This window comes from Camelina sativa, chromosome 3 (assembly GCF_030686135.1).
Source record: "Camelina sativa cultivar CO46 ecotype springtype chromosome 3, ASM3068613v1".
NCBI classification, from domain to species: domain Eukaryota; kingdom Viridiplantae; phylum Streptophyta; class Magnoliopsida; order Brassicales; family Brassicaceae; genus Camelina; species Camelina sativa.
The window spans coordinates 24,783,035-24,806,938 of NC_141882.1; the positions used below are offsets into that span (position 1 = coordinate 24,783,035).

At 35.5% G+C, this 23,904-nt stretch overlaps 4 protein-coding genes and 1 pseudogene across 6 annotated transcripts; 3 read left to right on the top strand and 2 right to left on the bottom strand.

Moving 5' to 3' along the window:
- The first annotated feature begins 6,076 nt into the window (after positions 1–6,076).
- On the top strand, positions 6,077–8,528 carry LOC104777656 (cyclin-A3-4). Of its 2 annotated transcripts, none has more exons than XM_010501941.3 (7): positions 6,077–6,696; positions 6,980–7,212; positions 7,300–7,452; positions 7,567–7,600; positions 7,699–7,848; positions 7,929–8,063; positions 8,147–8,528. In XM_010501941.3, exons 1-7 carry the CDS (start codon positions 6,361–6,363, stop codon positions 8,228–8,230), a joined length of 1,125 nt encoding a protein of 374 aa, XP_010500243.1. In that variant the 5' UTR covers positions 6,077–6,360; the 3' UTR covers positions 8,231–8,528. The 2 variants fall into 2 exon arrangements, with proteins under 2 accessions (XP_010500243.1, XP_010500242.1); XM_010501940.3 differs by having other exon boundaries at positions 6,165–6,696; positions 7,297–7,452.
- On the bottom strand, positions 8,384–11,303 carry LOC104777655 (metal transporter Nramp2). The gene is made up of 4 exons (XM_019243865.2): positions 10,326–11,303; positions 9,862–9,998; positions 9,119–9,771; positions 8,384–8,907 (listed from the first exon to the last, which is right to left on the bottom strand). The coding sequence occupies exons 1-4, from the start codon at positions 10,904–10,906 to the stop codon at positions 8,677–8,679; spliced, it is 1,602 nt and encodes a 533-aa protein (XP_019099410.1). The 5' UTR covers positions 10,907–11,303; the 3' UTR covers positions 8,384–8,676.
- Positions 11,304–11,509: 206 nt separating this feature from the next.
- Positions 11,510–14,360, top strand: LOC104777657 (proteasome subunit alpha type-1-B). 2 transcript variants are annotated; one of them, XM_087506752.1, is made up of 3 exons: positions 11,510–11,626; positions 11,721–12,777; positions 13,648–14,360. In XM_087506752.1, exons 2-3 carry the CDS (start codon positions 12,427–12,429, stop codon positions 14,128–14,130), a joined length of 834 nt encoding a protein of 277 aa, XP_087362878.1. In that variant the 5' UTR covers positions 11,510–11,626; positions 11,721–12,426; the 3' UTR covers positions 14,131–14,360. The 2 variants fall into 2 exon arrangements, with proteins under 2 accessions (XP_087362878.1, XP_087362877.1); XM_087506751.1 differs by having other exon boundaries at positions 11,510–12,777.
- A 151-nt stretch (positions 14,361–14,511) lies between these two features.
- LOC104777659 (gamma carbonic anhydrase 2, mitochondrial) lies at positions 14,512–16,920 on the bottom strand. Its single transcript, XM_010501945.3, has 5 exons — positions 16,625–16,920; positions 16,311–16,454; positions 15,774–15,899; positions 15,501–15,652; positions 14,512–15,016 (listed from the first exon to the last, which is right to left on the bottom strand). Exons 1-5 carry the CDS (start codon positions 16,737–16,739, stop codon positions 14,717–14,719), a joined length of 837 nt encoding a protein of 278 aa, XP_010500247.2. The 5' UTR covers positions 16,740–16,920; the 3' UTR covers positions 14,512–14,716.
- A 4,020-nt stretch (positions 16,921–20,940) lies between these two features.
- On the top strand, positions 20,941–23,056 carry LOC147947660 (uncharacterized; annotated as a pseudogene).
- The last annotated feature ends 848 nt before the right edge of the window (positions 23,057–23,904 follow it).

Genomic DNA, 23,904 nt, shown 5'->3' on the forward strand with positions numbered 1-23,904 from the left:
AGGAGACATTATGTTAATCACAGTATAGTCGCAAAATAGTCACTATATTATACGACTATAAGATGACCAAAAAGTGACAACATGTGTATAGTCGTCAAATAGTCACTAAAAGACAAGTATTTTTACGACTACAAAAAATTAGCGACTCTCGATTAACGACTGTACTATATAGTCGTAAGTTAGTCGTAACTTCTATTTTAACGACTATATGGCGACTAATATCGTAGTCGCTATTAGGCTGTTTTCTTGTAATGTGAGCCCAAGAATCATAAGGAGGCCCTTCAGGATGAATTCTGGATTGCCGCAATGCAGGATGAGTTGGAATAATTTGCACGAAGTGATGTGTGGGAACTCACTCAATGTCCTGCTGATGTTAACGTAGTAGGAACGAAGTGGATCTTCAAAAATAAGAGGGATGCTAGTGGTTGCATTGTGAGAAACAAGGCAACGTTAGTAGCTCAAGGTTACTCACAAGTCGAAGGTGTGGACTTTGATGAAACGTTTGCTCCGGTAGCAAGGTTGGAGTCTATTAGGTTTCTGTTCGGAATGGATTGTGCTCTCAAGTTTACTCTGCATCAGATGGGAAGTGCATTTCTGAATGAAATATTACTAGAAGAAGTCTATGTTGAGCAACCCAAAGGGTTTGAGAATCCACAGCATCCTGAGCATGTGTATCGACTTAAGAAAGCTCTTTATGGTCTAAAGCAGGCACCAAGAACATAGCATGAGAGGTTGACGACGTTTCTCATAGATCAAGGATAAATTCGAGGGAATGTTGACAAAACGTTGTTTGTTCTATATAGCAACAATGAGCTGATGTTTGTTCAGATCTACGTTGATTACATTGTCGTTGGGTCCACTTGTCACCCATTGGTGAATCAGTTTGTGTAAAGCATGACTCAGGAATTTGAAATGAGTATGGTGGGTGAACTGAAATTTTTTCTAGGTTTGCATGTGGAACAATCAGCTGAAGGAATTTTTGTGTCCCAGAGCACCTATGCTAAAGAGTTGGTACAAAGGTTTGGATTAAGCAAAAGTAAAGAATCCAAGATTCCCATGGGCACAAATGACAAACTCTCAAAAGATGAGTCAGGGGAGGATGTAGATGAACGTCTTTACAGGGGAATGATTATAAGCATGTTGTATCTAACCGCAAGTCATCCAGACATATGTCTGTCAGTGGGGATCTGTGCTCGATATCAAGCTAAACCCAAGAAGTCACACTTACTAGCAGTGAAGTAAATCATCAAGTACATTAAGGGAACAGTGAACTTCGGTATTCACTACACCAAGGATACCAACACAAGTCTGAGTGGGTACTGTGATGCTGATTGGGCCAGTTCAGTTGATGATCACCGTAGCACAAGTGGTGGTTGCTTCTTCATGGGCAACAACATGATATCATGGCATAGCAAGAAACAAAATAGTGTCTCACTATCAACTGTTGAAGCTTAATACATTGCTTTAGGGAGCTGTTGCACTCAACTCTTGTGGATGAAGCAAATGTCTGCTGACTATGGTATGGATTCTGATACTCTTTTAATTTAGTGTGATAATCTGAGAGAAAATTTCTAAGAATCTTGTTCAGCATTCACGAACTAAGCACATTGACATTAGACACCATTTTATTTGTGATCTTGTAGAGGCGAAACTGATTGAGATTGATCATGTGAGCACAGAATTTCAGTTAGCTGATTTGTTTACCAAGCCTTTGGATTTCAACAGATTTGTGAATTTGAGAAAATCCATTGGAGTTTGTGAGTGCTAATCTTTTGCCTGAGCTGTGTTGATCTGAGACAAGAACGTATGCTAGGACAGATCATGTAAATCCTGGAATATATAGAAGATCATCACTCTGTAAGCAATTGTGGTAAATAGCTGCATGTCATGCCGGTTTGTCCACCCTGTGAAATGTTGTCAATATTTAAGGATGTTAAAGAGTTGTGAAGAGACATGCACGTACACCAACAGAAATAATTTCCTAGTAGATGGTTGGTCTTGCATCTGAAGTTTGTTTAAAGAGAAAAAAATATTAAAAAAAAAACAAAATGCGTGCTCTTCAAAGAAACAATCTTCAACTGCCTTAACATGTTGGGGTGGATCAACAGATTAAAAGGCATGCCAGTGTGGAAGACTACCCACAAGCATCAAGCGTTTGATCTTCAACAATTCAAAAGGTTGTGATAGCTCCTGGTAAGCGTTCCGAACATGTGGTTGACATAGCACAGGTATGGAGTTTGCTCTGTTACTTGAATGCTACATGTTTATAAAAGGAAAAAGGGGATTGCTCACATGGTGTTATCTTTGATCTGGGTCCCTGTATACATGTTCACAATAAATGGATGTGCATATCTTTAACCATGTGTATGAGTCTCTTAAGCTTGAAAAAGGACAAAAATATATTTGTGATTGCTTGGTGATTTATCATTGATGAGATGAATTGATAGAGTTTTTTTTAAAGGAAAAAGATAGCCGTGCGCACTAATTGGTTATTTTGAGTGTTTTTCAGGGCCTTAATTTTTGTTCTGGGCTGAGTGTGTGCAGCCCATTAGGCCGGTCGAAGCTTTATAAAAGGATAAACTATGGTTTTGGCATTTTTCCTCTTCTCTCCTGCAATTTCAACCCTTTGTCGTTTAGACTTCTATTGCTTCGTCTCTCTTGTTTCTTTGCTCCAGTCTCTAATCACCATGAAATCAATCTTCAGTGGCTTCCAGCGCCTGGTACACCCAATCTACGACTCGAGTTCGGATGAGGATCTTCTGAGTCCACCATCATCACCGCCTCCACCGTCATCTAATGTGACGATCGATTCAACCAATGAAATGGTTGTGTATGAGCCTCGTGCGTAGCCATCTACAACGGTTTCGGCTCCTGAAGATCCTGTGATCACACCCTCAGTTACCGAGGTGGACCATGATGCATGTGCCTCTTCGTCTTGTCCACCAAAGGAGATGCCGCTTCGTTTCCCTGTGGTCAATCTCACTGGTGATGTTTCGGCACCTGCACTATCGAATCTGGGAGTGTCATCCCGTTTACACAAGAGACAACCGATTGTCGATGCTGCCAGCCGAGATCCCAAGTGTCCGTCTCTCGCTAAGGAGAGGTGTGTCTCCACTTCCCGAGGGGCAAATTCCAAGGATTTTGACTCCAAACGGTTCGAGTCGTCCGAGGCTGCTCGTAGGTATGGTTTCTTTGCTTCTCGTACCTTGGCTTCAGAAGCTTGCTTCTCTCTAGGGGTTCATGATCCGGCGAGGGAGTTGATAGATAGGGCTGGACTATTGAAAACCTTCACTCAAGTAGGATCCTATGATTCGGATGTTGTCTATGAGTTCTGGGCGAATCTCCCTGCAGTTAAGGTTGAGGGGGGATTCTGTTGATGTTCTAGTGAGAGACTGGGTGTATGAGTTTTCTCCAGGTCGAATCAATGGCCTGTTCGGTTTACAGTCAGTTGATGTACGTGAGCAACGGTTGCAGACAGCTGCAATATTGGAGGAGGACCTGACTCTTTTCTTGTCAGATGGCAAGGTTAAATCCTGCAAGCAGCTGGTGCCGACAGCAATAAAGAACCCTGTGCTTAAGGATCTACATAAGATTTGCTGCAACAACTGGTCTCCAACAGTGAACACGGGCTATATCTCGACAACCAGAGTGATGGTGATCATGCACCGCATCCCGTTTGACTTCGGGAGAATGGTCTATGATCAGATCATTTAGTTGGGGTTGCAAGCTCAATCCGGGTTCCGGTTGCCACTTCCCAGCCTTATCTACCAGCTGTTGGAAGCTCAGCATCCTGTTCCAAGTCTTCGATCTCATGATGCTAGACGAGGGCTAACCGCAGAAAAAGGTTAGCACTCAAGAGCATAGGTTGTGAGATTTGTGACCTTCAAGCAATCATAAAAAGCTTAGAAGGTGAGTGTTGTTTATCTTTTTTAGATCTACACAGGATGTTGTGTTAGATAAATAAAAGAGTGTGCTGAGTTTCAAGTTTTGTAAGAAACGTGAGTTTTTTTATAAGATTAAATAAAAGTGTTTGTTTGGCGCGTTACAAGTGATTCTAGTTGTTGTGTGCATCTCTATATCTTAACACACTCTTCCTACCGCTCTCGTTATCTATTGTGACAAAACAATGGTGCGACTTACTTGTGCGCCAATCCGGTCTTCCACTTTTGAATGAAGCATATTGCGATATTACCACTTCATTAGACATCAAATACAAGAAGGAATGCTTCGCGTCTCCCATGTGTCAACACAAAGTTTCGCATTGTCCGATAAATTGGTGTTACTAGAGTACCTCCATCATGTGAGGACGTATAAAGATATAAATGTAGTTAGTATAGTTAGCATTACTTGTAACCTAACTCCGCTCATGTATGATGTAGCTATGTATATGTGTACAGATCTAATAATATTCATTATGTTCAACATCTATATTTTTCACCCCCCTAGTAACCACTATTTTCTTTCTCCTTAAGTTTGACTTTCTATACGATATTAGTATCCTTATCCAACAGTTAAAAAACAAAGAAATCACCAAAAAGCTTTTTGATAGCTACGTCAAAGTCGATGGGGAGGATTATGAGAGAACACGGACGCATGAATAATTTAAGGGCATTTTCTTTCTTTTCCATAGTTGATCAAATTTATTTTCTTAAGTGACTCCATGAGGCACTTCATCGACAAGGATTTATGAGGCCAGTTCACCAACAAGACACACAGACACAAATCATAACACTTTTGACGTACTATAATCATTAATAAAAAAAACAAAAATTTATATTACTCATGAAACTGAACATTTTTAGAAAGAGTATTTAGAAGACTTGGTCTTCTCTCTTATATTATATGTTTTTGTTATTAAATCATCCTCCAAAATATAGATATATATATATATATATATATATATTTAATTAAGTAATAGAACACTACAGTAAAACCTATCTCCTATATATTAAAAGATAAATATTTTTGAAGAAATGTTGACGTGTCGTCAGAGAGCTTTATGCCCACTTTATTACTTGCCCTTAATATTCTATAATATTACATAAAACTGTCATTACTATTCAATTTATTTGTATACACAATATTTTGTTCCTATAAATTCTAAAATTGGTAAATATTATTCAAATATTAATAAATATTATCCCCTACATGTTTTCGAAATTATTTTCAAAACCTATGTATTATAATATAATAAAAAATTATAACATGAGAGGTAAAAAATATATATTTAAATCATATTTTCAAAAATATTAATAATATTATTTCTTATTGTTTAAAATTTTTTGACAAAAAAAAATTGAAATTAATTTTAAATAATAGATATTGGAAAATCTTTAAAAAACAATTGACGGCATCTTAAATTTATTTTAAACTATAAACTATTTAAATTTATGCAAATCCTAATTTTCAGTTTTCCATATAGAAATTTCTGATATATAAGACCAACATATATTAAAGATTCCTTAATTTCAAAATTAACATATTAAAAAATAGAAAATCTTATATATATTTTAATATTATTTCTTAAAGATTTTGAGGGACGAGTTTTTATAGATAAAAAAATATTATACCCCTTATGGAGTATGGCTACCGGGACGGATTTGACCCGCTTAAAAATTTAGGTCATTCGTTTCGAAAAATTTTAATATTTTTGATGGTTTTTAACTTTTTATCCGTTTCATAATTTACAAGTTTTATACAATTCTGATTAATCACTAATTCGATAAATGTTAGATTCGGGTATGTTGTTTTGTGAATCTTAATTTTATGTTGAAACCTTTTTTATTTCAAAAAATCACAAACTGAATGAAACCAAACTAATATAAATTTGAACGGTAAATGATTTAATAAATAATTATATCTATAAATGTAACTCTATATGTACATAATATATTACAAACCTTATAATAAGTATAGTTTTTGAAATTAATCATCTACGTACGAGTGGATCCGTACCTAGTAACTTAATACTCGATAAGATACTAATTTTTTTAACTTTTTTTTTTTGTAAAATATGATCTCAATAACATTATATATTAATAATCATATATCTATGACAAAAGAAAATAAATAAGTTATGGAATCTGAAATTACTGGGCAAAACAGCCACCAAATAAATGTGGAAAATGAAATCTGCAAAAGCAAAAAAAAAAACCCCAAAATTTGGATACTCAGTCAAATCCCTAAATTATTCGAAATCGAAAATTTCACACACAGAGAAGCGCCATGACCTAAAAAACCTCAAAACTTCCCCCACAAAAATGGCGCTTTTACTCTAACCCATTTCCTTTTACCTTCCTCATACATTAACAACCCTTCTCTCAAATCTCTCTTTCCCCATTGAAAAAAAGAAAAAAAACCATGGCGGAGAATCAGAACTGTACGAGGATGACGAGGGCGGCGGCGAAACGTAAGGCTTCGTCCATGGCGGTGGACGAAAACAACCCAGTTACCAAGAAGAGAGTTGTCCTCGGTGAGCTTCCGAATATGTCCAATATAGTCGCTGTTCCGGTGGAACCCAATCTAGAAAGAGATACCCTTAAGGCTAAAGCAAGTGTTAACGCCGCGAAGAAGCAGATGAAGAAGAAGGCTTTGATGGTTCCTGAACCTATCGTAGTGATTGAACCGAGATCTGTTGATCCTCAGATGTGTGAGCCTTTTGCGAATGATATTTGTGCCTATCTTCGTGAAATGGAGGTAATACAAACTTCTCTAGTAGATTTATTCCTCGATTAGCCCATTTTGGAAAGAGTTCAAAATTGTGGTTTCAGTTTATGTCATTTGGGAAATTAGGACTGTTTTTGGGACTTGATGTTGACTAGTTGCAACTTGCATTCATGGGTTTGATTAAAGTTATGTTTTTTGATTAAGTTTCTGTGATGTTGTCCAGTCTCAGTTTATGTTTAAAGAGCTTAGGGATTGAGGATACTTTGGGACTAACTAACTAACTAATATAAATTTTTGGATTGGTGAAATTCAGGGGAAGCCGAATTATAGACCTCTACCTGATTATATTGAAAAGGTTCAGAACGATCTAACACCTCATATGAGAGCGGTTTTGGTGGACTGGTTAGTTGAGGTTGCTGAGGAATACAAACTCGTCTCGGATACGCTTTATCTCACTGTATCCTATATCGATAGATTCTTGTCTGTGAAGCCTATTAACAGACAGAAGCTTCAGCTTGTGGGAGTTTCTGCAATGCTTATTGCGTCGTAAGCATCTTAACCCTCTTTTGCGTTATTGTTTTCTTGGTCTGTAGCTGCTTATGGAATCTTTGTTTTGCTTTTAAAAAAAAGTAGGAAATATGAAGAGATTGGTCCTCCTAAAGTGGAAGATTTTTGTTACATCACGGATAATACATTTGCAAAACAAGAGGTGGTGTCCATGGAGGCAGATATACTTCTTGCTTTGCAGTTTGAATTAGGAAGTCCAACCATCAAAACATTCCTAAGGTTCGACTCTGATCAATCAGTTCTGGTGTTTTGTACTTGCTTTTGATTGTATGGTTTTACTTATCTTCATTCTGAGTGTTTTGCTTCTTCTTTTCTTATGTTCCGTATGTGCAGACGGTTTACACGGGTTGCACAAGAAGATTTCAATGTAAGCTCAAAACCAATCTACCTCTAAATTGTGGCATATGTATCTTATAAAGTGTCAGATTGTTAAATATTCTCTTATTTCCTTGCCTTCTTTTTCAGGACTCACAATTGGAGATAGAGTTCCTTTGTTGCTATCTATCAGAATTGAGTATGTTAGATTACACATGTGTGAAGTATTTGCCATCTCTTTTGGCTGCTTCAGCTGTCTTTCTTGCCCGATTCATCATCCGTCCAAAACAGCATCCTTGGGTTAGCAAATTAAAAAACCACTACTAATTCTTTTACAAAGAGTTCTTGTATTCTAACTCTCTTCTGGTGATGTATAACAGAATCAAATGTTAGAAGAATACACGAAGTACAAAGCAGCTGATCTGCAACTATGTGTGGGTATCATACATGACTTGTATCTAAGCAGAAGAGGAAACACTCTAGAAGCTGTTAGAAATAAATACAAGCAACATAAGGTAAATTCAACAAAATACAATGATATAGCGTCAACTTGTAATATATGTTGCAACTTATATCTGATTTCTATTATTTGTTACAGTACAAGTGCGTTGCGACCATGCCTGTTTCACCTGAGCTTCCTCTTGCATTCTTTGAAGATATTTCCATTAGAGGAAAGGCGTAAAAGAAGCATGAAGCTTATGTATTGGAAATTGCTTGTACCTAAGTTTTTTTGAGTTGTATATATCTGTTATTAGAGTGGCAGATTAGTATTATCGAGTATCTCTTTTTAATTTGTGTTCAATGATTTTTTTGCTAACGTTAGTTAAGAAACTCCTTTCTTGGCTTGGCCAATTTTTTCAGTGGTTATATTATTAGCTTTTGTATTGGATTCGCTTTCTGCTTTTTTCTTTATGATGTAATCGTGTAAAAGCCTCTTTCAATCATATTGGAATGTGCACATCCTCTTAAAAAGAAGAAAAGTACAACAAAGACTTTGTCACTACATATTTAATATTTGTGATGTCACATTCACAAAAGCTATGCTAAATAACTCTTATCACCACTTTGGGGTATGTATAAAAGGTGAAGTTGTTTACCGTATCTTGAGGGTAGTTATTTTTTGTGCACCTAGCTATCTGAGATGGACACTCTTTTGGGTAGTTCTATTGACGAGGAAGACCAAGGAGAAGGAAAAAAGTTGCTGTGTGAGATGAGGTAGACTATAAAGGCAACATAAGCAGTTGTCCAGACGCAGACGGTAACTCCAAACATGAACCCGTCAACTTCTGAGACAAAGAAATCCAACAGAAGATACCCATTGATGATCATTACAAGGGCAGCCACAGTCCAAGCTATTCTCTGCAATATAATCATAAATCCAATCAACACTCATCATGCTTCTTTCTTCAATTCAAGGACTTGGAATCTAAATCAAATACTAAGATAACAGCACAAGTGAAACAGAGGCACCTATAAAATGATAGACTACACTAATTCACCTAATGATTCTAATGGAGGCGCATAAAAAAGTGGGAAGCTCAGAGCATTTAATTAAAAAGTGGAAGTTAACCTGAAGGATAGGCCCAATCTTGAAGTCTCCCATAATTTCTTCTTTGGATACCAAGGTTAGAAGAGGGAGAAGAGCAAAAGGAATTTGTACAGACTGAAGCACATTGAGCCATTCATTCAAAACATCCAAGGAAGCTTCAGAAGTGTTGAAGACAATTGCCACAATCATAGTTGGCACTATAGCACAGCTTCTTGTTATTACTGCCCTCATCCATTTCTTAAGCCGGAGGTTCAAAAACCCGCCCATTATAAACTGTCCAGCATATGTACCAGTTATTGTACTGCTTTGTCCGGCTGCTAACAACCCGATACCCCAGATATATAGAATCGGTAGAAGTCCACCTCCAAATTTCTCTTGAAGATACTGACCCGCATTAACTAGGCCAATGTTATTAGCTTTCTCGGTTCCATAAAATCCTTTTGCAAAGACAGTCGTCACAAACAAGTTAATCATGAACGATATGAAAAGGGCGACCGATGACTCGATCAAATAGTAATTAAGTGCCTCTTGAACTCGTGACTTCCTCTTTGGATCGATTTTCCTCGACTGTACAAGAGCCGAATGCAAAAACACATTGTGAGGCATTATGACACAGCCAACCACACCTACAGCTTGCCTAATTGTCTTTGAGCTAAGTCTCGGGAGTAAAATACCTATCCATGATCACAAAGACTTGATTTTTAAACACTCAAATCAAAGCAGAAGAGAGTGAGGAGCAAAAAAAAAGAATCTGAAATCTTTACCTATCATAAGTTCTTTTCCATTTGGCTTGGTTTCACCAAACATCCAAGCAAAGGACAAACCCATCGTTGCTATCAAAACTGCAAAAACAGCTTCTAACTTCCTCACACCGTAATTCTCTAGAAACAAAAATAAAAAACTGTTTGCAAACAGATTCATCAGCCAAAATTTCCAAGAACAAAGAAAACAAAAATTTCTTAACTTCAGATTTAAATCACAGATCTTTCAACCAAATCTTCTACTGATCTTTCGAATTCAGATCATCTTAGCCAAGTTTTTTCAAGAAAAGAACCAAAGCAAAAGCAAATTTCTCAAATTCACATTGAATCATATAGATCCGTAAACCAAGTTTCTACTGATTTCCAGGTTCCAATCTCAAATTCACTAAGAAGTTTGAATCATAGAAATCTCTAAATCAAGTATCATCAAAAAAGAATGATCTGAATTCAAATTAAAAAGAACTCACCAATCGGAAGCCGTAATGACAACACCAGCCCAAAGAGGCAAGACACCACGGCTAAGAATCTGAATAGCAATAGCACTACCAATAACCTCTTGTATATCAGCACCAATCAAAGCAAGCTCCGCCATAGACCAAAGCACATACCTAGCCCAAGTAGGATACTCATCACGGCAAAGCTCAGCTAAATGACGACCAGTAGCAACACCAACTCTAGCTGACAACATCTGAATCAACAAACCCATAGCCGTAGCCCACATTAGAAGCCACAGCAGAGAGTACCCAGCGATTGCACCAGCTTGTAGATCTCCTTCTAAATTCCCCGGATCCAAGAAGGCTATACTCATCAAAAAACCAGGTCCCGTGAACAGCCACAGTTTCCTCCACGAGAACGGCGGTGCTGCGTCTCCGGTGGTCGGATCGTCGGGAGATTCGAAATCGACGATCAGGATCTTTTCGTTTGTTTCGTAAGCGGCTTCGGATTCGGAATCGTCGGAGGAGGTAAGGTGATGATGAGATTGAGGATGAGGAAGAAGACGGTCAGCTTCTTCTACCTTCTCGTCGACGACCTTGACGTCGTTTTCCATGGTGGAAGAGGAGGAGATCGGGATATTCTGTCGGTGGTGGTGGTGTGGTCGTCGTCGCCGTGTACCTGAATGTTGTATTGAGGTGGAGGGAGGATAAAACAGGTTGCAGCAGCAGCAAGCACTGAGGCATGAAACAAAATACTTTTTTTTTTTAATATATATTAATGCGTTTCTTTTTCATATCTTTTTAAAACTATTAATGCACCCAAAAATAAAATAAAAAAGGAGAAAACTTTATGTTATTAATTTTGCTTTTGAAATTTTGTATAAACAGATTACGATTAGGGTTAGGAATATGACACAACAACTAGTTTTTAGTGGGTTTTTGTGTTAGTGCTGTCATAGTAGTATTGTCACGACTTGAATCTATAAAGCTTGCTTTTTCTCATGTGAACTTAAATAAGGTCTGAGTAATGCATGTTTTAATACATTGTTTTTGGACTATTGCTAGACGTCACATAACTTTTAGATTTCATTGCTTGTTTTGATCGACCTCTTCCTCTCTTTCATAGATCACAAACGTGTGAGATTGAATCAAACATCCTAATTCCCAAATCAAAAGTTTCCTATATATAAGATTCATGATTGCTTTCTTTTTTCCTTAAGATAACTTTGTCTAATTTGATCTCCTACCAATACCATCATTATATTACAACAATACTACATATTGAATGTGATTTTATAACTCGTGTTCCAAATATCTTTTAGTTGAAGACTAAGGTATAAGTTTGTCTTAATTTGATCTTCCCTCGTTTCTAGTTAAACGCTAAAATTCTTGTCACACATATTTCCAATTAAAATTCTTTGGATGCAGGTTATGCATGCAATTTTAACCTCCTCATCTTTTACCAAAACATTGCTTTTTGTTTAATTGTTGTGTGCAAATACCAGAACTCCCTTTACTAACATTTACTGAAAACTTTGTTGAGTCTGTCACGGTAATTAAATTGTAAAGATACTTTGTGACTATTTTCGCAATTTTTCTTTCATCATTCATTAAAAACATATTATTTGAATTTTATGTGAGTCTTATTTAATAGTAGCCAATGTTCAAAAATGCGTTCAGCACTAACTACGAGATGATCCTAGATCTAACATATAAAACATCTAATCAAAATTTAGGCAATTTTAGGTGGTTTAGACAATTCTACTATAACCTGTTATATATATGATATTAAGTATGAAAAGTATACAAAAATATTTACGCGAATATAAAAAACATTAAATCGTAAATGAAAATTAAACAAAAACATTTATTTAATTCATATCAGATAACATATATTAACATTTCTAACTACGTATATTATTTTAAGCAGTCAAAACAGGGACTTAGACATCGCTATAACATTTAGTTGAAGCGTAAGTCCATCGCTATAACACGATTCATAAACCCATAAGTCCATTGAGTTTCTCGTAAGCCCATCTTGCTTTACTTCTTCTAAAGAGAGAGACCATCCTCCCTAGCTTGAAGCAAACGAAAAGCTCCTAAACGAAGAAGACGAAGAAGAAAGCTAAGAAAAATGTTCAGGAACCAATACGACACAGATGTGACGACATGGAGCCCCACAGGTCGGCTATTCCAGGTAGAGTACGCAATGGAAGCCGTGAAGCAAGGCTCGGCCGCAATTGGACTCAGATCTCGCTCACATGTCGTCCTCGCTTGTGTCAACAAAGCTCAATCTGAGCTCTCTTCTCACCAGAGGAAGATCTTCAAAGTAGATGATCATATCGGTGTTGCTATCGCTGGTCTCACTGCTGATGGTCGTGTTCTCTCTCGTTATATGAGATCTGAGTCTATCAATCACTCTTTTACTTATGAGTCTCCTCTTCCCGTTGGTCGTCTTGTTGTTCGTCTCGCTGATAAGGCTCAGGTAAATTGAGATTTTTGGGTGAGCTTTTGTGGGTTTCGTAATCGTATTTACTTGATTTTGACCTAGAATAAGATGTGTAGTTATCTGAAAGTTCGAAGCTTTATGAAATTAGAGTGAAGTTTAGGTTTTTTTATTAGCAATGTGGTCAAGATGATCAGTGAATTGTTGTGTATGGGTTATGTAACTAGAGCTTCTTGATGGTTGAATTAGAGCTTTTCTTGAGTTGTTTGGTTATTCTAGTCATTTCCAATTGTGTTGCTAGTTTTAGCTTCTTATCTTACCAAAAGCTTTGTCTAAGCTGTTTAATCCGAATATATACCAAGAGGATGCCTTAGACTGTCCTGTTTTGCTCCTTAAGTTGTATTAGTTGTTTCTGGTTGGCATCGTTGAATTATCTTCTTTGTCGATAGAACTGTGAATGTGCTGGTTTTCTCCTTCGGTTGTATTAGTTGTTTTTTGTTGGCATTCTCTGCCTGGTGAAGAAAGTTGTTTTCTTTAGCAGTTGAAAATGGGTATATGTTCTTGTTGATCCCTTTTCCTTGTCGTGTCTCTTCACTTGCATGATGAACCATTACTTAGCAAGATGTTGTTGTTTTATGATTTCCATATACTGTAACTTTTTGCTACATTTTCACTACTTTTGGCATCTAATGTAGTGTTTTTAACTTCAAAAGGGTTTTGTTTGCTGCGACCTAGTCATTTTCATGTCTGTCAAACATATAGTTAGCGGCTGTATTGCCAATTTATATTGTTTTCTGAGATGAACCCTCATATATCCGTCTTGTACTTTGAACAGAACTCTGAATTTGTTCATCGGTGAACCCATTTATTGGTCTTGCATTTACCTTCTTCATACTTCTCCTTGAGCAGGTATGCACGCAACGGTCATGGAAACGGCCTTATGGTGTTGGTTTGCTGGTAGGTGGATTGGACGAGTCAGGAGCCCACCTCTACTACAACTGCCCTAGCGGAAACTACTTTGAGTATCAAGCATTTGCTATCGGCTCACGTTCACAAGCTGCAAAAACCTATTTGGAACGCAGATACGAGAGCTTCCAAGAATCATCAAGGGAAGATCTGATAAAAGATGCTATTATGGCCATAAGGGAAACTCTGCAAGGGGAAACACTGAAGAGCTCGCTCTGCACTGTTTCTGTTCTAGGACTCGAGGAGCCGTTTCATTTCTTGGACCAGGAAAGCATACAAAAGGTGATCGATACGTTCGAGAAGGTTCCTGAGGAAGAGGAGGATGCTGGTGAGGGTGAGGCCGAACCCGAGGCTGCTCCTGTTGCTGCTGGAACTGGGGAACAAGGTGGTTCAGGTGATCAAGATGTTGCACCAATGGAGATGTGAGCAAGTGAGAATATGTTAAAGTTGGATTTACAAAATCAACTTGCGGGGTTACAATTTCTCTTGTTTAGTTCTTTGGTGTCAAAAAGTTGCAAGTCACTCGATGTCCTAAGTATTTTGGTTTTTACTCTTTATAACTAGCTGTGTGACATAATGGATTTAACTCGAATAACAATGAGACGTTTAGGGTTGAAGATTAGACATGGTGGGGATAAAAGAATTGTTGAGTTCCACTTCTCCCTGTTTTTACCCTTTAAGTTCGAATAATTTACCTTAGATAATTGAGAATATTAAATAGAGCCCCTGAAGTCTTATATGATTCTCTTATAATTGTTTAATTGTTATAGAAAGGGGAAGAACAGTGAGAGAAAGAGAGCAAAAAAGTAGTGAATGCAACTTTGTTTCTCTTTCTGCAATTGTTCCTCGAAGAAATGACTTCATAATGTAACCGTACATTATTGAGCAAGGGTGATAAATCCCTTTGCTTGCTCGGAAGAAAAGTGAAAACCAAACTAATCTCTCTCGACCATCCAGAGAATCAATTCTGTCTTGAAATGATTGAACACACAAAAACAACCTGAGACTGGAATTAGTAGTACTGAGTTGTCGGGACCTGGGCTGGGGGTTTACCACCAGGTAACACATTGTCGGGAAGAATCAACTCGGGAGGAATTTCACGGGTAATCCCAAGCATTGAATCGTAATCCTCGTCCTTGCGTGCATACTTCCTCCTAAGCGCCCTCTCAACCTCGATCTGATCAAATGATTTTGAATTCTCTGAGGCATGAATCTGTGCGAGATTGATGTAGTTTTTTGCTGACTGTGAGATATATTCTATCTCTTCATCTGTTAACTTCCTCATGAACTTTGCTGGATTTCCTCCCCACACCTGCCACATAAACCCCATTAGATATGTCCTTGTAAATATGTTTTCAAGGAGATGGTTGAAGAAAGTATTTCAAAAGAATAGCAAAACAAGAAATCAGTTTAGATCCTCATCAAACAAATGGAAACACAAGCACTCTCTATTACTCCAGTCACCCTGCATTGCGGTACGTAAGTAACAATGTATCAACCAAATTCTAAAGCAAAGACACAGTGGGTCTACTTGAGAAGTTCAGCTGGGCAAGCCTTTGTTATAAAAGGTCTACGATAACTAGCCTATGATTGAATGCAATTCTTGCTGGTGTTACTTTTGGGAGAGCTTCTATGTTCTAGATAACAAACCTAGGTGTCTATCTTTGTTTCTTATTACTATTGATTCTCTGGTTCTACTTCAATTCAGAGAGAAATAAAGCAGTTTCCGGTTCCAGACCTATCACAAACCCAGTAAGGAAGTAGTAAACTACAGAAAAAGATAAACAGAAAGATACCTCTCCAGAAGGGATCCGCGTGTTCTGTTTCACAAGGGAACCAGCAGCAACCATGGCATGTTTCTCAACCACCACACCATCGAGTAGTGTAGCTCCCATGCCTACAAAGGCATCATCTTCAACAGTACACCCATGTATGACAGCACTATGACCTGCTCGGTTTCATTTAATAAGTTAATAGACAGAACATTTAAGTAACAATGATACAACTATGTCCTGCTCAATTACATAAAACAGATATTCTAAAACTGATAAGTCACTTTTTAGGTTTACCTACTGTTACATTGTCCCCAATTAGAGTAGGTAGAACCTTGCCACTTATGTTGGTTTTTGCAACATGGACAAGAGTATTGTCTTGGATGTTTGTCCCTGATCCAACGCTAATGTTATTCACATCACCTGCATAAGTTTAAAACCCAAGATCAATATACAGAAAGGTCTTCCATCAACAATACACTAAATCTAGAACCAAGGATCAGACCAGTAACCAATAACAGCAATTAGAAGGACTCTTGAACTTCATTTCCTAAAACTAGTCCAACGAAAAAGGCCAACCCACAACTCACACAAGTCTTACTAAACGAAACTAGACTAGTGTTTGTATTATGATGTATGATTCAACCAATCAGTTAGATTCCTTAACACTAACATTTGAGGCAAACAAGAGACTAAACTATGACTGCAAATTTGGTACTTCGTTTGAACCAAAACACCATTAAGACTATATACTCCCATTATCTAGGGCTCTCAGGAATAATAACATGGAACCAAAATCTCTTAAGACTAGTGAAAAAAAAATCAAAGCCTCACCTCGAAGAACACACCCATACCAAATGGACGAGCTTTTCCCGATCTGAACATCACCAATAACAGAAGCACTTGGAGCAACAAACACATCCTTATCCACCAACGGAGATTTACCAAACACATTCATCAACGTCCTATGCCTCGACACTGAAAAAACAAAAACAAACCACAAAATTTCTCGAATCAAAAGTCCTCAATCCAACCGCAAATTTCTCGAATCAAAGGAAAATTTCTGTAGAAGACACAAATTAGAGATATGAATTGGATCTAGGGTACAATATAGAGCGTAAGAAAGTGAAGGATCTGAAGAAGCTTACGATGTTCCTCGATGCGGTGGCTCCCTTGAAGAAGAGAACCTACGCGATCAAGAGCTTGACCAGTCCCACGAATCCAGTTACCCACAGTGTAAATCGCTCTTCCTAGGGTTCCCATTTTTGTTTGTTTGTTGTGATTCTCCGATTACACAAAGACGGACGAATCTGTGAAATGCGAAGGTTTATGGAGGCGTTCTGTGGCTAAATGTGTACGGATTTTTTTTTTTTACTCGAGTGAGTTGTTTCGTTGTTTTGTTGACCTCTGAAATTTTTTTTTTGAGTGGGATGATAAACCAAACCGAATTGAAGTGAACCAAACCGACATTTATTAGTCTAAGATCGAACCAAATGATATACAGTAAAACCTCTATAAATTAATATTCTATAAATTAATTATTAAATTTGGCTAGTTCCAAGTTGGACAGTATAATACAATAGTTATATTGTATCTTCAGAGTATAATGATATAAAATATTTTATAACATTTCATAAAACAGCTAAAACTTTTTAAAGTTTTCAATTCCTAAATATGCATCATTTACATTTTGATAGTTTGATAGACTACTAAAATACGATAATTGATATTCTTATTTATAAATATAAATATTTATGTCATGTGTTTAAGAGAATTTGTCTATAATATTTTTAATTTATTTTCAATAATATTTTTTAATTATTTCAAATTCAATTCCAATACCATAAAATTTACAATATTCTTTAATTTATAATATTTGTAATTTATTGTTAAAAATTTTCGTGAATATTTGTAATTTCATAATCTTATTTTTGCAAAAAATGTCTCAATTCATAATTTAAAAAATAAAAAATTAAAAATATACCTATAAATTAATAATTATTAATTTACACTATAAAATAATTATTCTAACTTATAGATAAATTAATGATAAATTAATAAAATATCTTGGTCCCAACATTATTAATTTATAGAGGTTTTACTATAAGAAATAATAGATAGGCCGCGTAAATATGCGGGTTAAAAACTAGGATAATAATACAGTAATTGTACATTCAAAAAGAACTAAGAAAATACTATCATGTAAGAAAATTTAGGTAAGTACCATCATTTTTGAGAGAACAAAAAAGATCAAAACTGCACTCAAACAAACAACAACCCATATTGTTATTTGTGAAATAAAATATGTCAGTTAATAAAAATATCATGATATATTGAAAGAAGCGTATGATTTAGAAAAACAATGTGTTTTAATATTACAAATTATGTTTTCAAAAGAAATCACATGTAATCTTAATAAAGAATATGTAATTTAAGAAAATAACGCATTAAAGAGAGATATTATGTTGTCATGTGTAATTTGATAAAGTAGTGTAATACAAAAAAAATGCCATGAATGAAATAAGAAAAAACACAAAGATGGAGATTCCAAGAGAATTTGAGATCCAGAGTGATAAAATGAGATATTTTCTGCAATTTAAAGAAAAGAAGAAAGATGAAGCGAAAGAAAGAGTTGATGTTGTTTGCTGTGTTTGTGAAGTCAATTGTGACATATTATGACCAAGAAATGATGGTGTCTCATGGTGAAAAGAAGAATATGGTGGAACAACAATGAAAATATTAAAAAGGAGAGAAACCGAGGAAAAAACAAAAAGAATAAGATAAATTTTGGTAATTTTATTACACTTTTGACAAAAACATTATGGACAAATGATATTTTCTTAATTCTTTTCCATTTCAATGTTATTCTTCGATAAAACATAAATGTAAAATTTTATAGATGATAGTATTTAAAGCTACATTTTTTTTTACTTTTTTTTTCTCCGGGTTTCAACCTTACCACATACTCCATTTTTCAATACAATTTAAATTTTTATTTTAGCACAAAACCAGATTTTAATTTGATGTACTTGTCTAAATGGATAAAATTAAAAATATATATATTAAAAAAATAATTTTTCATCGTATCAAATATATGTCTTAGTTAGTGTTAAAGATATTAAAAACTTAACAAAACATAAATAGTATAAAATTTCATAAATTTGTTTTGAAATCCAACATTTTCCTAAATTTAAATTTTCTATCTCATAAGTAATAATTTTAGCTCATGTCAAAAATAATTTTAAATGACTTTGAATTGATGAAATAAAATATACTAACATTTTCATCAAGTTATCAAAAAATTCATTCCTATAAGCTAATTTTATATTATTTAACCTAACTCATGAATCTACTGAATAAACAAAATTAATTTGTGACCTGAAAGAATATGAAAATACATTTACGTTTGTGAAAATAAGGAATACGGTACTTTCATTCGTTTTTGTGCATAATTAAAAAGTTTACTTAATCAACCTAAAGCTAGTGAAAAAAGAATGTTGGTCTTGGCTTATAAAGAAATATTAAGGTGATTTTACAAGTAAACAAAATTCTATGTCGGTTTAGATTTATGAAAGAGTGGTTGAAGTTTTTAATTTACAATTAAACAAAATTATATGTCGGTTTGAATTTATAAATATAGATTATTGTTTAAATTTTACAATTAAAAATTTTATATGTTGGTTTTGGTTTATAAAAGAATGATTAGTGTTTACATTCTACAGTTAAACGAAATGAGATGTTGTCTTGGTTTATAAAAATGGTTAGAGTTTATATTTAATAATTAAAAATAAAATAAATAGTATTGGGTCATTGACTTTGCAATTTAGGATTTTTTTCTTGTCTTATTAAGTTATGTTGATTTATTTTAATTGTTTTTTATATAATTTTAATATTTTGTTTATTTAGGGGGTGTTATTGGATTAAAGATTTTAATGGATTTTAATTAACGTAGGACAATAGTGGATTTAAAAGTCTAATGTATTTGTGTGGATTTTATAATGCATATAAGGTGGATTTGAAAATCATTGATAATGTATTTTTGGTGATTGTTATGGATTTTTTAAAAATTTATTTATAGAAAAAAAAAATATCCATAAACTGTATTATACACCAAAACCATATTAAATTAACAACACCGAGACTTTTACACAGATCACCATATTTGTCTTCTCTAGACATAGGGTTTATGGAAGAAGAAACAAACATTGAACCCAGAAAAAAAAAAGTGTGATTATATCATGAACCCAGAAAAAAAAAAGTTACAGATAATGAACCGAGAAAAAAAATGTTAAAAGAACACAAAAAGAATTCTCAAAAATAACACAGAACTGATGAATAAGTGTGATTATATAAAACGATTGAGAAAAAAATCAAACAATAATATGTTAAAGGCTATAGATCCATCTAGAGAGAGAGAGGGAGGTAAAAAAATGAAATGTTTCAGAAAAGTGTGGTATTGTATTTGTTCATATTTTAGAAGCAAAGTACGTTGAAATCCAAAATCACACAAAATCCAATGGATATTGAATAACACTATATTTTAATAGATTTTTAAAATACACAATTGAATAACACCTGATTTCTAAATACATCAAATTCCTTTAAAACCCACAATCCAATAACATCCCCTTAATTAAAAACATGGTAAATTTTGATTGGCTAACTAAGAGAAGGTGAATAAGAGAGGTTGACCCCTAGAAGAGAAATCGTGTGAGGAGTCCACTCTGCTGTTTCAATAATCTCTTATCTCCCTATTTAATCTACATATCCCTTATCCATTCAGAGAAATGTGAACGGACAGATTTACTCTTCCTTCTTATTTTTCCATTTTTGATTTTTAATAATTAAATTTGAATAATAATAAATAAATAAAAACAAAACAAAAACGAGCTCGAGCTCCCCCTCGAGATCCCCCTCTCCATCGGCGCCGTGCCTTCCAGAATCTGCATTGAAGACGCCTTCAAGTAAGTTCTTCTCTTCATTTGTGGATTCGTAGTGAATTGCAGATATGTAAATTGATGAGAAGAAAAGATCTTGAATTCCATAATATGCATTGAGCTTGAATCTTGATTCCATTATTGGGGTATGTACATTGGGTGTTATGTCATTGTTTTTAGTTCGATTAGTAGTTTGAATTAGCAAGAAATAGATTTCATTTGTGGAATCGTAGTGAATTGCAGATTAGAGAAATCTCAACGATTTAATTTGTTTCTGTGCGGCGATAGTAGAACTTGGTAAAACTGTGTATCACTGTTTTATATAGTATAACGAGTTAGTAAGTAAAACTTGATAAAACTAGTATTACTATTCAACATAGTACAACTATCAAAACTGGTAATAACTAGTAGAACTTGGTAATACTGAACAGAGTTTTGTATGGTTTTGGCAGGATACAATGAGCGTCATCATACATTTTAAATTTCAAGGTCTCATGTATAGTTTAATGATGAAGATAACTTTGTCGATGGTAGAAGCTAGGATATACAAGAAGCTTGCATTAGATGAAAGTGAAGCTATACTTCGATTGACTTACAATGCACTGCTGGTGGGAAGTGGGGATCCATGGAATATTACTGACGATGATGATATGCAAGTTTATCTATCGTCCATGATAAGGAGAGTCGTAGATGTATATTGTATGTGGAGGTCATCACTAATCTGGAAGAGCCCGTGCAAGTGTCGAAAGTGGTGAAAAGTTCTACTGGTGTGAACTATGATGAAGAAGGATGTAATGCCATCACTTTGTATGTAGAAAAAGAACAAGTTGAGCCGATAAAGGAGGTTGATGGTAGTAAAAGTAAAACCGATGGAATCGTATCTTGTGATGAAGGTGTGGATAACGGTATAGTTAGATCGGATATGGGTGATGAATATGTAGAGCCCCCACCTGTTGTAGAAGCTAGTCAGTATGTAGAGCCATGGGAAGACGGTTTGGGTTTGAGTCTCCGTCAAGAATTTCCTAATAAGAAGGCATTGCAAGATGTGGTGAATAAAGGCGCATTTGTTCTCAGTTTTGGTTTTCTTATTAAGAAGTCCGATCCTGTACGTTTGGTGCTTAAATGTACTAAAGATCTGTGCAAATGGGGTTTAAGAGCCGCAAGAGTTAGAAATACATATATTTCTTGATTAGAAGTTACACCAAGATGCATACATGCTCTAGGGTAAGTCAAAGTAGAACTAACAGCATCGTGAAAAGGCATGGAACATCAGAATTAGTCGCATCTCTTTTGCATGATCATTTTCCTGGAAAAATGGAAACTCCAACTCCTAAAATGATCATGGATCTTGTGAAGACCAAATTAGGTGTGAATATATCATACTCGACAGTGTTGAGAGGAAAAAATGAAGCTATTACCGATTTGCGTGGTAGCTCTGAAGATAGCTACAAGAAGTTGTATTGCTATTTGCACATGTTAGAGAAGGTGAATGAGAGCACAATAACACGTGTGGAATTGGATGGGAAGGAAAGATTCAAGTATCTATTCATAGCTTTGGGAGCTAGCATTGAAGGGTTTCAAGTAATGAGAAAAGTGATAATTGTAGATGCAACTTGGCTCAAGAACGGATATGGTGGTGTAATTATTTTTGCCTTGGCTCAAGATCCTAATCGTCACCACTATCCCATAGCGTTTGGTATACTCAATGGTGAGAAAGATGAAAGTTGGACTTGGTTTTTGGAGATGCTGAAAACTGTTATACCAGAGACTTCCGAATTGGTATTTATGAGTGATAGAAATGCAAGACTTATCAGTGCCATAGCTAATGTGTATCCCCAAGCTCATCATGGATATTGTATTTGTCATTTGTCTCAAAATGTCAAAAGTCATGTTTCAAACGTGAACAAAGACGTAGTCGCATGGAGATTCATGGAGGTGAGTAGGCATTACACAGTGGCTAATTTCAGCAGTGCATATATTGCATTTAAGATGTGATATCCTTCTGTTGCGGCTTATTTTGAGGAGAGTACTGTGAAAGAAAAATGGGTAATGTGTTGTTTTCGTAGAGAAAGATACAACTTAGATACATGCAATTGTGTGGAATCTATGAACAATGTCTTCAAGGATGCAAGAAAGTACACCACGAATTATGGCTCGTTGCTGAGAAATTGATTGTGACAGAGCTAAACAGTTTTGAACTTGAATACAATGTCGTCGATTGTGATGGAAAGCCTTATTTCGTGAACTTGCTTCAAAAAAGTTGCAGTTGCAAGGTGTTCGATATTGAAAGATATCATTGCTTACACGTTGCAGCCGCTTTAATTGAATTCTTAAGGCATGATGATAGAACTCATGAGATCGAACTACATGAGTTGTGTTCAAAATATTATTGGACATAGCTGTGGGTAATGGCTTATTATAGGACAATATATTTAGTGCCAGACAGGTCGCAATAGGATGTCCCAGATGAGACCAAAAACAAAAAAATCATACCTCCACCTCGGAAAAAACAAGCAGAGAAGAAATAAAGTTAAAAGGAATCCATTGGTTGGGGGAAAACGGCCAAGGACACAGAATAAAAGGAGGCCGAGACAAAGACTCCAATGGTTGATATTTGGGAATGGTAGTGGTAGTACTGTCTGATAAGATGTAATACTATATTTTGGTCATGTTGCAACTTGGTAATACTGTATTTTGATTCTGTTGCAACTTGCTAATACTATATTTTGGTTATGTTATACTCTGGTAATACTCTGGTAATACTCTAGTAATACTATGTGGGACTTTGGTACTATAAAACACTATTAAACACTATAACTGCATAAAATACTATTAATCATACCTTAAACACTATAAATCAATTGTAAAACTAGAAAAGCAAATGTTAATGATACGTAATACTAAATAAATGGTAAAACACCAAAAGTACAACTATGTGGGACTTTGGTACTACTAAAATCTCTAGTATAACTACGTTGATTGAAATAACGGCGCACATGGGGAAAATACGGCGCACATAGGGATATTATGCGCATGTGGGGGTACAACTAAAAATTTCACAAAAACTTTATTTCCCTCTCCCAAGCTTTATTTCTTGAAGACCTTGTCATTCGCTTCGGTGGTGAGTCTGCAGGACAACCCGTATCTTTTGGTGCAAGGTTTGAATCGTCTCCAGTGTCTACAGGACCAGCCGTATCTTCACGCGTCTGCAATCTAATAATCTAGTGTTAACAAGTATTAACAACTAACTGTTATACTCTAGTATTACCAAAAATATCAAACCTTACCTTCGATTTCTCTTCCAATGATGCAACTCTTTCTCCCAATGTTGCGACTTTTTCTTCCCACCCATTAAGCCTATCCACAATTCCTTTCATCTTCTATCCCATCTCATTTTAAAGGTGTTTACGAGATCCACCAAATCAGATACACTAGGTTATACCGGTCCTTCAATCAAGCCTATTTCCTCGTTCATGTTCTCAGGTTCCCCT